Here is a 15,662-nt window from a genome sequence, read left to right as displayed (position 1 = left end):
GCTGAAGACAAAATGTTTTTGTATTTTTCCATTTCTGACTTGATGCCATTTTCATTATTTCTTGGTCGAGGACAGAAGTAAATATTTGGGAGGAGCTGTGCCTTTAGGGCAGAAAATTGTTTTCACTCAAACGAGCCATTAGGTAACTACTCCACTTAAGAGATGCACGCAATCTCATTTCAGAGAAAAATGTTGCAGCACTCATTTAAATGAATGTGAAATCTGGTCGCGTGAAGTTCAGAACAAAAAGTTAAAAGTTTATAAAGTTGTGGTTGTTCAAACACTACCAAACAGGAAGTAAAATGCAATGGTTGCTCCACCTGTTGGTTGTACTGAGACAATGCGAGGGAAGCCAAATTCTGTTGACTTCAATAATCATATGAAGGCATTCAACACTCAAAGTACAAAACAAACAACTGTTCAGTGACACAAAAAAAACCTACTCCAACACAAGCATGTTTCTTTTTCTTTTCATTCTTGTTTTTTTTTTTTTTTTGAAACAATATCATCACATACAAATTCTTGATTTATTGATATAAATCAATTTGTCAGACGATTTCACAAATCAAACTCAGCCTGATGTACAGAAGAAAAGTACATTTACAAGTACGTTAAGACACCGTGACACAAAGTTGCTGAGTGAAAAACAGTAAGGCACCGGTGCCGTCCGGGGCACGGGTCGTTTCCAAAATAAAATAAAAACAAGATCACTGATTAATAAAAGCATTAAAAAGCAGAAGATTCTTCAAAACGTGTCAAGAAAATGAAAGCTTAAGAAACAATACTGCAAAGCATTCTGTTTTAAAAAGTCGTATTAGTGGAACACAGCTTGTGAAAGAGCTGAAAAGCTTTGTTTACCAGATTCATGTCATTTTGTATGGAAGCAAAGGAGTGCCGATATCATTTGAATTTATAATCATCTGATTAAATGGAAAAAATACTTCTTTGGATTTATCCACCACTGAATTTAGAGCAGGGAAATATTTTGCTTCTTTTTTTAAACTTTATTATATTTTTTTTGAAGCATACGAACTCAAATACAATTTTATTTTCCGGGATTTTATGTTGGTCGCCTGAATTTTCTGACTTACGGTGAAAGTTTAATAACCTGAACGTAAAATTGTGTTTTGTTTATTTATTTTTTTCAATATTGGGCACAATTTGTGATTTTGCTGTATTTGCAAACTCTAAAACCACATTAAAAATCATGTTTGATTCAGCTCATCTTCTCCAAAATTCAAAGCACACTGATTGACGTTGATAGTTTTCCACATTAAATATCCATCTATCTGTCGATCTACGTGCTTTGACCCGAACAGGATCATGGGGGGCCCGGGGCCGATCCCAGCTGGGCGAAGTCGGGCAGCCGCCCGGACAGTCTAAATATTTAAAATTTAAATTTAGTGTTTATTCGGTAAATCATTTTGGCTTTTTTCTGATTCTGTATTTGATAGCAAAAGAATTCAAAACACAAGTTAGGGAAAGTCTAAATATATATTTAGAATAACATTTTTAAGAGGTTATTTATTTTTTGTTCATATTGATTATCGAGGGAGACATTTAAACAAACTTCCTCTGGAATAATAATGTTGTCTGCCATCAGACACCCACTGAGATAAGTGATCACACTTCACAGCTATAAATATCCCCACACTTCTTCTGCTGATTCAACACGATCGCTCTGATTTTTGTAGGTTGTCTAATGTCACATAAGAATCTATTTATTAAAGCCAAATAAAAGGACAAAGGTTGATTTAAAGAAACAGATTTGAGTTCCCATTAGAGGAAATGAGCTTCAGCTTTCACACGGTGTGTTTCACTGTTGTGCTGTAAAGGCTGTGCTTCTGTTTCACACTGCTCGAAAGCATCAAAGCGGAAAAGTCCTGACAGATGGTTTTGAGAGGAGCTCCGCTCGCCGGTTTCCATCACGCCTCCTTCTAGTTTCAGAGAAGGGAACGTAAACGAGACCTGAGCTTTTAAACACGTTACTTTCTCCTCTTAAACACATACGGAAACAATAAAAGCAATCCAGGACAGTATTGCTCACAGAGTGGGTTAATATTTGATTTACTCATAACTGTCCGGATATGATTTCTTTTCCCCGTTGTGGATACAAAAATAGATAAGAAAACATTTACTGATATAAAGAATATGCCAGACAATCAAGAAGTGTGTTATTTTTTCGAGTTAAAATCAGTGTCACACTCAACAAGAAAATGCAACAACTACCTATAACCACAAACGCCCCCTTTACTGCACCGTCTCCAGTCAACACACACACACACACACACACACACACACACACACACACACACACACACTTGGTAATCACAGCACAAAGCTAGCTTTCACCACAACCACAGGCACAGTAAAGAGTATATGTATTTTCTGTTGTCTGTAAATGAAATGAAGCGAGAAGTCGCAACCCCTTCGCCTGCAGACCTTCTGCACGCTGCAGCTCTCGTGAAATCATTCCACCTCATCAGAGTTTTGAATTCCCTCCCGTGAGGCTGAGCGGTGACGTACCGTGTGCTTTTCTCTAACTATGGATGCAGGGTGTGTCTGTGTCTGTTTTTGAACTGGGTTCACTAAGAGAAGAAAGGTTAAACTAAAACTATAAGGCTTCTGTGTGTGCAGCCACAGCTCTTCTATAGCACCAGAGCAGCTAAAAGGAGGCTAACAGGTTGGTTTTCTTCTCACCGATCTCCTGTGATGTAATGAGTTACTTCTATTTTTTTTTTTTTTAAGTGTCTTAAATGTATTGTTAAAAAGTCCTTTGACATTTTTGTGTAACTTTTGAATGGAAAGTCAAGATCACAAAACCACCACAGTAAGTACTACAGTAAGTCTGTCAGCGCCTCCTCAGACCAATGATTTCCAAAAATATCTCGACAACGTAAAACTCTTATTCCGTCGAACCGTGACACTTCCGCTGTCACTGATGTCAGGTCATTTGTCTGACATACACGGCGAAAATGATTTAGTTGTTGTTTTGTTTACTTAGGCTGAGCTTCAAACTGTTTTTTTGTTTTACCTTGGCAGTGTTGACTGAGAGGAAATCATGAAGAAATAAGAAATTTGCTACAAAAAAACATGACAACATGGCATTTAGTTAAAAATCATTAAGAGTTAATCGCTCTAAAATTCTAATCTGTCTCTTGTGATGTGGTTTTGTTTGAGGTCATTTGTAACACGAGCTGCAGTTCTACCTCAGGAAGCAGGATTATAATGAATTTCCCTGGAGGTTGCTTTACACACCCTAATGAAAGTCCCTGCTTGTGGCCGGGTGTTTTGGGGTGGGACTTGTGAACGTTGCTGATTCCCATTTCTTTTTTCCCCTCCAACCATTTTACAACTGACATTTAAAAAAAATCTGCAGCTGTAAAGAACGTTTTATTTCATTGCAACAGGAGAAACCCTGCGATAGATGGGTCAGTGTATATTCATACAGACCTCAATCTGGGATGGCAATCAAAAGGTCTTGATTCAAATTGTGTTAAATCATCATCACTTGTAAAACGGTTGATAAACGACAGAATGATTTATCACCCGTTGACTAATCTGTCTCATCTTTACGGCCGCATACAAACTGCAGATAAAAGGAATATTTTAGTTCCTCGGAAAGTTCCTGGAAATAATGCTTTTCTACTTTTTGTGGCTTTGCAGCCGTAAACAGACAATCACACAACGGTCTGATTGTGATTCAAGATGCCGGTTTCACACCAAGGAGTGTAACGCGCTCGTACGTCCACAAGAGGATACCGTATGTACGCATGAATGACAAGGGAGGTCATGTGACGGAGATCATGTGATGAAGTACGAGGAGGGAGGAGTTCTGGTCCAGGTCAAGTCTGAGAGAAAGCCTGGATTTCTTTTAAGAAATGTCAGTAGGTTACGTAAAGTGTTTAAGTTACGTAACAACTTAGAAGATGTACAGTATGTGATGTAAACGTACTTACTTTAACTCAAACCGTGACCTTTTTCTAAACTTAACCACACGGTTTTTGGGGCCTAAACCCAAATCACCTTACTTTCCTTATCGGGGAAGCAAAATGTAATAAAAAAAACATCGTCTCCTCTTGTGGACAGAAAGGTGTATTACATGCTACCAGGTTGGTTTTAAATATTTAAACACTGATGGCTGTGTGGAAATACAGGCCGTTGTCTTTTTCCAAATAAGCCACACCCACTTCAAAGCAATGACAAAAGTGAGGGGAAATAACATAAAACATAAAAATCTCTCCTATTTAATAAAATATAAAAATCTCTCTTGTGAATTAACCAAAACCAAAAATGCTGTCTTCATGTATGAAGCTACAACTCATAGTAAGAAACTAACTTCCTCTAACAATGGTGGTGTTAACAAGAAAGAAGAAAGTACTTGACATCTTACGGTCAATTAGGGACTTTTTTCTTGTTCAACCCTTAAATTCAGCTCATAAACTTGTTAGAGTAGGCAGGAGAGAGGGAACCCTAATTAAAACCTTTCTGATGAGATGAAGAATAATCCTGTTGTTTGAGCCGGCGGAGCCACTTTAAACTACCAGACGATAATTTAGTCATCAGTGTTATCCAGAGCCTGCTTCTTGGAGCGGACCCCAGCTCAGCTAGTTCAACAGACCAAAAAGGTGCCATCTACAGAAACTCAAAGGTCATTACAAGGCAATCCATTAAAAAAAAATAAATAAATAAATAAATGGCATTGCATTATTGGCCGTACGACTAATCAATGGCTGTCGGTGATTTTTCCATTAGAGCCATGAAAATGCTCACGCCACGCTAAGCTGGACTCTGAGCGCAGACACGTGGTCCCGTGGCTTTCCTTTCGTCGGTTCGCCGGACGACGTTCCCACCCCCCCCTCTTTCCTTGCTCAACTTCTCCGTTTCACGCCCATCTGGAACGACAACTGCTCTGTGCAGTTATCCTCGCACGCTTCACTCCTGCTGCCGCTGTTAGGACTCCAGCAAACTGTGCCAGCGGCAAACCTGCTGTCCTTTGGACTCTTTCATCTGAGTCCAGTGGGTGAGCTCCTCCTCTCCGGAGCTGTTGAGGCCCAGTGAAATCCAACCGATTATCTCCTTGCGCTTCATGCTGCGCTTGTTGTAGACGGAGAGGATGAGCGTGACGTCCGAGAGCTGGAAAAGAGCTACCTGGAAGACAAACGTCTCTTTGTAGGTGGGGTTGGGCTGACCTCGACAGATGGATGTCTTGCACTTGGACATCTCGTGGCCGATGGAGTTGAGTAAGGTCAGCTTAACGTACGTATCTAGACAGGAAGCAGGTGGAGGCGACAGTTACTGGGGAAATGATGGATGAAATATTTTCTACGCTACGTTTGAGATGCTAAAAAAAAAAGAGTGTTTTCTTGGGAGAAATCGGCTAGTGGGCTTGAGTTATGGGTCCTTTGTGCAAAATCCTTTTGTCTCTCAAGTGTATTCTCTTTGAATGTAATCAGTACACCTGCTGCAGCTGTCTTTCCTCTGCAGAAAACCTTCCCTCTTGTAATAACGTCTCTGCCGTTGACGTGAGCTCATGACCGTATAGAAAGCGGTTTACTGCTGATCAAACACAAAGCACACAGCTCAAAGGATGCGGGGAGCGTTGCTTCGGTCTTGTTGCTATGCAACTACTGTAAATCTAACCTGAAGTCGGGGAGAGTGTCGAACATAAAAACGGACCTGAGAAAGTTAGTGATGCTTCTGCTTCCAGGACGAGGAGCCCCTTCTGAAACAAACGATGTGGCTAAAATTAATTCAGGAAATACCTCGAGGGAGCTGCTATTATTTTCCTTGACTTTGACATAATGTCAGTGTCATCACGTGACTTGTGCACAGACTTTTACAGCCCAGGGCGGTGTCCCGAAATGTGCCGCGTCCAAAACGTGACTCATATTTTGTGGAGGATATGCATGTTTAGTAACCCCCCCCCCCCCAAAAAAAAAACCAAACCCAAACATATAGTGACATAACTCCAACATGTCATGTCTTTAATCTTTCAAGATGTGAAAAAATATCTTCGTAATCAAACAGAAAACATATTCTTTGAGGCGGATTAGCGGTACGGAAGAATATAGATCTAATAACACGGGTTATGTGACTAACGTGTGACGAATGCACCACCTTTTATTTCCCAGCTGATTCCCATCTATGTCATTGTAAATCAGTGCATATTCCAAAAATCATAATTCCCAATAAATCTCATTCATTTGACTCCAAAGAGGAAAAAGCAAAAGAGAAAAACACTGCCATTATCAAGTGATTTCGGCATTCACGGTTTCCGTATTCACTCCTCATTTCCATGCAGAAATCATGACATCAAATCCAGAAAGTAAATGAAGAAGACTGGCAATCACAATGGGTCTTTGAGAGTGTTTCGCCCCTCGTCTACAGCCGCGCGCCGTAATAATGCCGCGTATTATGTTCCCGTCTAAGAGGGAGTAGAAGGAATGAATTGCAGATGCTTTCATGCTGTCGAGTGCCAGCTGCCTTCCAACGCCTCGCTCACCGCCTTGAATCACACATTCAGTTGCTCTCTTTGACATAAAAGCAGAGAGAAAAAAATAGCCTTGATTTCTTTTTTGACTGCGGCTGAATGGGCTCCGCGGAGCTGTGGATGCCTTAAGTGGTCAGCAGCGGTGATGCGTGGCTCTTCGTATTGTTGCTGAATGAGAGTGGCTGCGGCTGATGATTAACTTGACTCGTCGCTTGGTACTGTTTTGAAATGATAGAAAAAGGAGCTTGGAAATTGCTCCACGTCTTCCACCGTGTTCTTTCCACTTTGTGAGACGCACAAAGTCAATCAAGGCCTTCGTGAGGATTTTGCACAAAGGGTTTTTTCACTGTTAACAGATGTGACTATTTTCTAACGACAATTTGAAGACTACACGGTACATGGATTCAGCGAAGGTACAAACAATATCACAATCTACCAGCTAGTCATTTAGTTAAAGACATCTGTGAATTCAAGGAACACGGCAATTAATGGGAGGACAGTGCAGTGTCTGTTTTCGATGAATATTTATGCTTCTCTATGACAGAGGTCCTGTTTCTGTTTCATGTGCTGGAGGCAGAGTTGAAAAATTTTAAATTACACCCAAAGCATGCCAAAGTGTATTATTGAAAAATAAAGCCAGCAGTCAATGACGCACAACATTTCCCTCTAGCTGGCAATATGCCACCAGACAAAAATGGATTGACTTTGCATGAAGAGTGAAAACACGGAGGACACCACGAACCCACGGGAGACGTGACGGGTGGAAGTAGGCCGGGTGGTTGTAGCGGGGCTGCATGCGTGACAAAAAACATACAAATGCAGCGGCAAGATGCAACAAGCAAACACCTTCATGGATGAGTGAAGTGAGCACGAGAATATTAGAATCGTGCTGCAGTTACTTTCACCTGTTTTTATCTTTAGTCATTTATTTTAACGCCGTATTTTACTTAATATAGAAAAAGATTCGCTTTCTTGCTTAGACTTTCGTTGCGTTCAGATGTTGTGGTATTCACCGCGTACACGAGAAGAGTCCGTACGAACGGCGCCCTCTTGTGGTATTCACGACGTCAGAACTCAAACTTTTCAACAAGCCTCGAGTTCACGCGTTGTGACGTGTTTGCTGACGTTGACAGAAAAGTCAGAGGTCCGGCCGCTCCAGCTGTCCTACATGTAGCATCCCGACACCAGAAAAGTCTCGGCAAGAAAACAAATAAACTATCGATTATGAAGGAAAAATAATCAAATCAAGAGTTAAAAGCCAAAGCTGAGGCGGTGCCAGCTGTGCTTTTAAATGTCACAACTGTCACGTTCTCATAATTCATTATTTCTTTAAGGATTCCAGGTGACTCTTTTTGCAGATATTCATCATAGAAGCCAAATAAGTAAATAAAAAGTGTGTGTACAGTGTAATTAACTGCATCTCACTGCATCCATGAAGATGTGTAAAAAGGTCCATAACACTGATAAGCGGTTCACTTTGAGAGACTCACCTCTGATAATATAAACCTGTCCACCTATCAAGTGCTTTAGACAACAGAACAGCCCGTCTGACAACAAGGGTTGGACAGCAGTAAGAGAAACAACGGACCGAGATGTCAAAAAGGCAGTAGGGTGAGAATTTCAGGTGCAGACATAAACAGAAAATGCAAGGAAAGAGAAAAAGGGTCAGAAGGCCGCCAACAACAACAACAACAACAACAACAACATGGCACAAAGTTCAACAAGGGTCAGTTTTTGTTTGAACTTGCTGCTCGGCCGCTGGAAGCCGACTGAGGATGGAAACCAGGGATCAGATCAGAGGAAGACTGAAAGCAGGTAGTGCAGCTGAGATAGATCAGACTATCTCGTAGTCGGAGAAGTTTACAAGCTGTGCATCGTCTCTCTGGTTCAATTCAACAAGCACACAGTATGTACAGAGTCAGTTAGAAACTTTCCAAGACGACACAAATCCTCAACTTTTCCTTTTTAATTCTAGCAGTCGAAACAAGTCCTAAACTGTCATCTGGCTCACTGACGTCGCCTCAACCAAACCTCTTTAAGGTACTTACTGGGTGGCTTGTTAGCAGCCAGGTTTTTGAAGTGGATGCCTTTGATGATCTCCACGGAGAGGCGTCCCGTTGTGGCGTTGTACACCAGGCCCACGAGGATCTCCGGTGTGGAGGTCTGACTGACCGACTGGAACGATGAGGCGCTTTCGCTGCAGGTCATGTCGGAGAGGCTGACCTGCGATTCGCCGCCCTGGACATTCAGAAAACTCAATAATTCAACATGTTACATTAAATATGAATGATTATCACTTATTATCACCACCTTTGCTCCTCGTGCAATCACTAGCTTTCACAACACCCAGAATACAAATGAATTTCAATTCTGTTGACACTGTTTGCAGCAGCAGATTCACCACTTCACTTTTTTTTTTTAATCTTTTGGGAATTTTTGAAACAATGGACATTTATTGCCTCCAACTGACAATTTAAGTCTGCACAATTTCTTGGAACAGATACACTTTGATAATACATTTCTTCTTTCTCTGCATTTGGGATTTCTGAAGAGTTTAAATTGAGAATTTTAAAATATTTATTAACTCGTTGGCAAAAGTTTGATTATTTCCTCGCTAATTGACAGTTTGGATTAGGTGGAAGTAGAAATGTTTGTTTTTCTGATCTCAGAGAAACCTAGTATCTCATCCTGAGAGCTCAGGGTTGTTCACTTGAGATTTTATCGCTGGGGATCTGTTACTGACTGCATTTGGAGATGTTTTTATTTCTTCAATTGGAAATTTAAAAAAAATAGCCGAAGGCTTAAATTCTGGGTGTGTATCACTCGTACCACGGCGCCATGCACAACTTCAACATGTGGAGAAACCAAAACTCCACAGACCTGCAATGCCTCATTAGTTTCTAAGTTAATTGACAGTCACTGTTAAGGGGAGGAGTCAATCAAAAAATATTGGTTTAATTGGATGAGGGGATCCCTGCATAATTAAATAATCCATTAAAGCCTGAAAAAATATATTTCTCAAGCTATTTGTGTTTATTTAACAATTGTTGCTCTTTTACCACAACATGAAAAAATATTGTAAGAAACTTAAAAGGCAAGTAAACTAATGTATAACGAGGAATATGTTGATGGTCCTTTTGTAAGGTGGCATTTCCCCTTTGCAGCTTTTTGAACCTTAATTAAATTGCTGCATCAGTTGTTGCATCAGTAAATCAGTTGTTGATTATTCCCTGATGCGACATGGTGGCATCATATTCCTGAGATGAAATAAGATCTTTATCAAGCGCTGCAAAATATAACCTCATTCTGAAACTGTTATCTGATCAAATGAAAGATCAATCAACAAAGAGCAGCAGTCGGTGAGGCGTCGAGCGGGTGCTTGAAAGCCGACGCCTGCTTTGATCCAGCTTACCGGGAGAGTGCAGCACGGGTCCAGTATGACCGGCACAGACACTTTGCCCTGAAGGTTGAGCTTGGTGAGGTAGAACACCTTCTCCCCGAGCACCTTCTCCTTCTTCATCCGCCGCATGCTGTAAAGGCGGAACCGGATGGCGTAGTTGCTGATCATCTCCGACTCCACGTGGCTGAAGCGGAAGGTCTCCTTGAAGACGGGGCACGGGCCTCTCTGGACGCCCGTCTTGGCCCTCTGCTTCTTGGTGGGCAGGAGCACCAGGTGGACCTGCCAGGAGATGTTTCCGGTGCGTTTGACGGCGGGAAGGTCCGTGACCGCCGTGATGGTCAAAGCCAGCTGCTGCTCCTCGGAGTCGTAGTTGAACACGATGTCCAGGGTGCCGTATTTTGCAACGGGATCCGGTTCGTAACCTTTAAGCAGCCGTGCAGCCGATCCACGGGCTGACATATCCTGAAGACACCAACCGCATGTTCAGCGTCGCAATAAAAACCTTAAAAGCATTTCCATTATCGCTGGTGTTTACCTCTGGGCTGAGTACGGCCGTGCTGTCGCTGGGTACGTCCTCCTCGTAGCCCTTGTTCAGGTAACTCTCGTGGCCGTCGCTGCCCTCGCTGGGACACTTGCCAAAGGACAGGTGGGGGCTCCCGCTGGTGTGGGACAGGTCACACTTGGCGTCGCCCAGGTCGGACAGCGTGCAGGACATCCTTGGAGAGCCGTTCTCATCCTGGTAGGGCGGCGGCTGCAGCTCATCCAGCGGCGGCGTCCGTCTCATCCTCTGGATGCAGTTGGCTGGTTGGGAGGGAATCATCCCAATAACACACATTAACATGCATCATATCATATGGACTATTACCGAAACTCATTTGGTTACACACACACGTCATATGTGGGAATAGAAGTCTGTACAGCTCCGGTGTAAAGAATAAGGCAACAAATACAGAAGTACGACTGTCTCTCAACCGGTCAGAGGCTCTCAGCTGTTCCACATTTCTACTTCCTGCAGATGCAAGTCTTAAAAAAAACAGGTTCACTATTTACACTTTTATTTTTTTAACAATAAGGCAACAACTGGGTTTTGTAATTTTATCAAATGCAATTCAAACAGGAGTAAACGGTGCATCTGTGAGGGACTATTTTCAGCCGCAGCGTTGGTAAATTAGTGAACATTTACAGCAGCAGGACAGTTTACGCACGAGTGACTCTGACTGCACGACCATGTTCATGGTAACCAGAGAATATGACATCACAGCGGCTCATTTGGGTTTTTAACAGCTGTTGGACAACAGTGGAGCTCAATGCCACCTTTTTGGGGAATACAGGTAAATGTCCCGTTCTATCACTATTATATTCTACCAGTCCATTTTGTTTTGCAAAATAAATGCTGAGATTCCCAAATATTTGAATCCCTTTCTACCAACAATGCAACTTAATAGAGGACTAAGTGGAAATGTTAAATGTGTGTCCACGTCATGATGAATTTATAGACATAAACAAACAGCTGTAATTATAAAGCACTCATGAATAGTCTTGCGTAGCCATTATATCATCATTATATCATAGTTCTTAAATGAAAATTATTTCATTATAAGATAATAATATTATTCATTATATAATGTTTAACTGTTAAATGATTATATATTTTATTTGCTGGGGCTCTAAGTGAGTATAAATGTTTAGTCTGCGCCTGTATGTTAATGCTAAACAATAATTCAGGTTCTTCTTTTCTGGTCAAATATCCTTCATGTAAATCTTCAGCATTAATAGACACTTTTGTACGCAATTTATCACAGGCTTATTTTGGAGTATGAAAAATGCATCTTACGCTGCCTGTCGTCATGAGCATAATATGAGAGGAATCGTTTGAATGCACAACCTAAATAAAACATCAGATATGCACCATTAAAGGAGTGAACTGACTACTTCTTAATCTGCCACCGATTTCATGCCTCTCACCTTTCTAAATGATTCAGTTGCCTGGAAGGCAAAGAAGGAGGCTATACTGAACATTTCTGTGGCACATAGAAAGAAGCTTGAATAGTGTTGTCAGCTGCATTCTCAAATCTGCCTCCCTTGTCCAATTTGGATTCACAAAAATTGAGCAGCCGATGCTAATACTCCCACAGGGACGCTGGAGAGGAGTGTTTGAAACCCAAAGAAAAAAAAAATCAAGAAAGAAAACAAAAGATGAAGAAGAAATAACTTGGGGAAAAAAGAAAAAAAAAATCTTCTTATGCTGTCTCCTAACTTTTGGAAAAAGCCAACACTGTGATGACGTAATGTACTCCAACACATTGTTCCTGCTTTCTCCCAAGTTCTTGAAAGTTTCACGCTTAATAATGTCAGTGAGACACCAGCTCAAAGTGGAACGTATCAGTGGCAGGATGGAGGCAAAGGAGTCTTAACTAAGTGTCATGGAGGGCTTGATAAAAGGAGCAAATCCATTTTGAGCAGCTTTTTCCCCGCTGAGCCGGGGGCGGTTGATTTGATGGAAGCTGCTGTGTAAAAGCACTACTCTTTTCTCCAGCCTGCTAATTGGGATGGTTACCGTTCCTCCTCTCGTCTCACCCAGCCTTCCTTCACACAGATTCATCCCCTCTGTGCTGCCAGTCGCCTTGTTTTGCCTTCTTGTTCCTCTTAGAGCTGCTCAGGCTTTGAGGTTCTCGACTGTGAAGCTCAGGTATAAATATCGCAGGTGAGAAATGAGAGCAGCTGCGTGTTATTGTCCTTTATGAGGAGGGGGAAACAAAAAAAATGACCTCTTTGCTCCTTGTAGCTTTTCAAGACCTTCAAGATAAAGAGTCAGTAGCTTCAGTAATGCAATAAAGCTCCATTTTCAGGTCAGCATCAGTTCATGTAGACTCTACTGTCTAATGAACGGTTGGAACGGCACAGTCTGATTTTACCAGCGGATGACATACAAATTAGAAATCACCAGTGTTACCGAGCAGAGATACGTATGATAGCTGTGATGATACTCTTATTAACCCGAGTAAAAAATGCTTTAAAAAAAAAAATAAAAGAAAAAGGGTTAACAGCAGGGCTGCAGGTCTCCAAATCTAAAGCTCAACCAACATTATTTGATTCATTCATTCAAAAACCAAAGTGCAAAAACAATAAGTTGTCATGTAACGGGTGGTTATGTGCAGGATTATTAAAATATGTACTATTTATCGAAGACTCGCTTGTGAAGCTTTTGAGTCCAGTTAACATTTCACTCCTGAACTAATTCTACATTTTTCATCTCAGGTATCTTATTATACAAATGTAACAACTCATTAAAATCAAAAATCACCTAAATGCAATAGTTTTTTTTTTTATTAAACAGATTCATTTTGTGATCGTTATGATTAAAAAAAAAAAAAAAGATTTTGCAGCAGATTTTTGCAAAAATTCAGATGTAATTTGTGGAATTTTAAGTGAGTTTTTGCTTAAAATTGAGGGAGTTTGAATAACTACATCCTCATCATCCTCATCATCATCCTCATCATCCTGACGGGACGCCGACGTCAGAGCAGAAAGAGGCAGTCGGTCCAGACGAACCTCACATCATCCCTTTCTTTCTGCATACTTCCTATTTTTGGGGAGGCTGAGCGGCGCCACCGGGGCACCCGCCCTCCTCCATTCTGGAGCTCTGGCACAATCCAGCTCATGTATAATACATATGTCCCGGGGATAAAGCTCTTCATACTCCCAGACAAACACAAGCAGCAGCAGTGGGTGTCGAGAGAAAATATTACAGGCGCCTCCGAGCTTCAACAACTGCTCGTTTGAAAATTAATGAAACAAATGTCCTTCAACTGTGATGGAAAAATCATGGAAACTACCAACGTATATCTACATTTCTGATCGTATCGTTTTCTCTTTTGGAGGGAAAGTGGCCTGATGTCAGGACGGCTACGAGTTTGGATCCATGATGACTTTGATGGGAGAGAAAACCACAGCGATCAAAGCGTTACCACAGGGAGCAAAATAATGAACCTCCAGTTCTTCCAACCAAAGTGCAGCTCTGGACGGACAGTTTTTAATCCACTTCCTCTCCTGGCTGCAGGATCAGCGTGTTGTAAATTACAAAGTAATCTGATTACAGTCCTCACGATGATCCGGAAAGTTTAGAGAAGCTGGAACGATAACTGCATTGGATGTGTTTTCTTGGCATCCGTTTTATTTTAATGAAAAGCATCATCTGCCATTTTTATATAAAATCCTTGAAGCCTTTGGGGTATTAGAACAACACACACACACACACGCACGCACACACACACACACACGCACACACACACACACACACACACACACACACACACACACACACACACACACACACAGAAAAGGGGCAAAACAACACAAGATCTTCTATAGCGGAGACGTTGTCATATAAATAAACCGAGTAAATTTCTAATTATTGCTGTGAGCCATTCATGACTCAAATCCCTGCTTCTCTCTCTCTCTCTCTCTCTCTCTCTCTCTCTCTTTCTCTCTCTCTCTCTCTCTCTCTCACAAAGACTCACTCCAGCTAACAGACAACACATCATTGAGGGCTTTGTCCCCCCCTCCCCAAAAAAAATCCAAACTCTAGCGTGAACGGCTTCAATGAAATACATCTAAATTAAAAGTGACATCTCCACATTTAGTGTCCAGACATGCGTCCACTGTTTGAACTCTAAATTACCTCTAAAGTCGCAGATTAAACATGTAAGAAGAGCGAGCAGCTGACAGGAAGCTCAGACAGATAACCGTTGAAGATCTTCAAATTCTTCTTTGTTTTAGTTGGTGAAAAGCAAAACAACATATTTCCTGAATGACATATTTAAGATACACAAATTCATACTTCATCCTTTTTCCTCTATAGTCTTAATGGACATTTTTAATTTGGGACTTTTCACACATTTGACTTATTTTGTATGATTTTATTCATGTTGTTGGTTTATTGGATCTTTTTAAGAGTTGTATCTTGCAGGCTTCTTACTGAACTGTTAACTTATCGTATCTTATCTCTTATCTCAGTTTAGTTCCAGCTTTTTAAATGGGAGGATTTATGGGATGGCACGATAATAAACTGACCGTGTTCGGGTTTGAGACGCTTAATGAGCAATTTGAATATTTCAGAAAGGACATTTTCACCATTTTACACACAAAACAATTTGAAAAATTAATCAATAATGTAAATAATCATTGTGAGACAATGTTTTGTTCAGGTTTTATGCAATGATCAGCCATAACATAAAAAAACACTCGTGAAGCATTAAGAATAAATACAAAAGCCCAACTGCATTCCTGAGGATAAACATTGTTCAGTTGTTGTTGAACCTAATGGAGAGAAGTGCTCGTTTATTTTTAATGGTAATTTTGGAAACATTAATCTGAGATGCTGCTGAACTCTACTGAGAGGTGTTCCTAATATTTTGCCCTTCTCATTTAAATGAATTGAAAAAAACTGCAAAATACATAATTTTTGAATATCCAGTTTGCTGTATGTAGAAAAGATCACTGACTCTCCTTTAAGTAGCTTCAGTTCAGATCAGATGATGCAGGTCTCCTTTAACAGAAAACCTTTAACAAAAACTAATTCATCTGTTTGTGCTTTTCCAGAATGACCTGAAAATCTTTGACAGCGTCACTGAACACCCCTCGATTTCCACGTCTGCCATTTTTCTATAGCAACATAAAAACCGGAGGAGGTCGGAGGAGAAGACGTTCAACCGTTTGCAGCTCTTGCGTAACGCCAACCTTGCGCAGTGTGTTGCTTCTCTGCTAATG

The 15,662-nt window shown here is 41.1% G+C and overlaps 1 protein-coding gene across 5 annotated transcripts in view; it reads right to left on the bottom strand.

Moving 5' to 3' along the window:
* Positions 1-508: 508 nt before the first annotated feature.
* syt14a (synaptotagmin XIVa) overlaps positions 509-15,662 on the bottom strand; it is a 36,841-nt gene continuing 21,687 nt past the window's right edge. For 3 of the 5 annotated variants that reach the window (XM_069172410.1, XM_069172408.1, XM_069172413.1), the window contains 5 exons: positions 10,429-10,694; positions 9,906-10,355; positions 8,542-8,731; positions 7,984-8,061; positions 509-5,267 (listed from right to left, as the gene is read on the bottom strand). In XM_069172410.1, coding sequence (XP_069028511.1) covers positions 4,954-5,267; positions 7,984-8,061; positions 8,542-8,731; positions 9,906-10,355; positions 10,429-10,694 — 1,298 coding nt within the window. In that variant the 3' untranslated portion in view covers positions 509-4,953. The remainder of the gene's footprint in view (positions 5,268-7,983; positions 8,062-8,541; positions 8,732-9,905; positions 10,356-10,428; positions 10,695-15,662) is intronic. The other 2 variants (XM_069172409.1, XM_069172412.1) reach the window with 2 other exon arrangements.

The sequence above is a fragment of the Embiotoca jacksoni genome, unplaced genomic scaffold (genome assembly GCF_022577435.1).
Source record: "Embiotoca jacksoni isolate LCO1_2020_lvr unplaced genomic scaffold, fEmbJac1.0.p SCAF_53, whole genome shotgun sequence".
Taxonomy (NCBI): domain Eukaryota; kingdom Metazoa; phylum Chordata; class Actinopteri; family Embiotocidae; genus Embiotoca; species Embiotoca jacksoni.
Note: the sequence above shows the minus strand (reverse complement) of the source record. Positions and strands in the feature narration are given on the sequence as shown.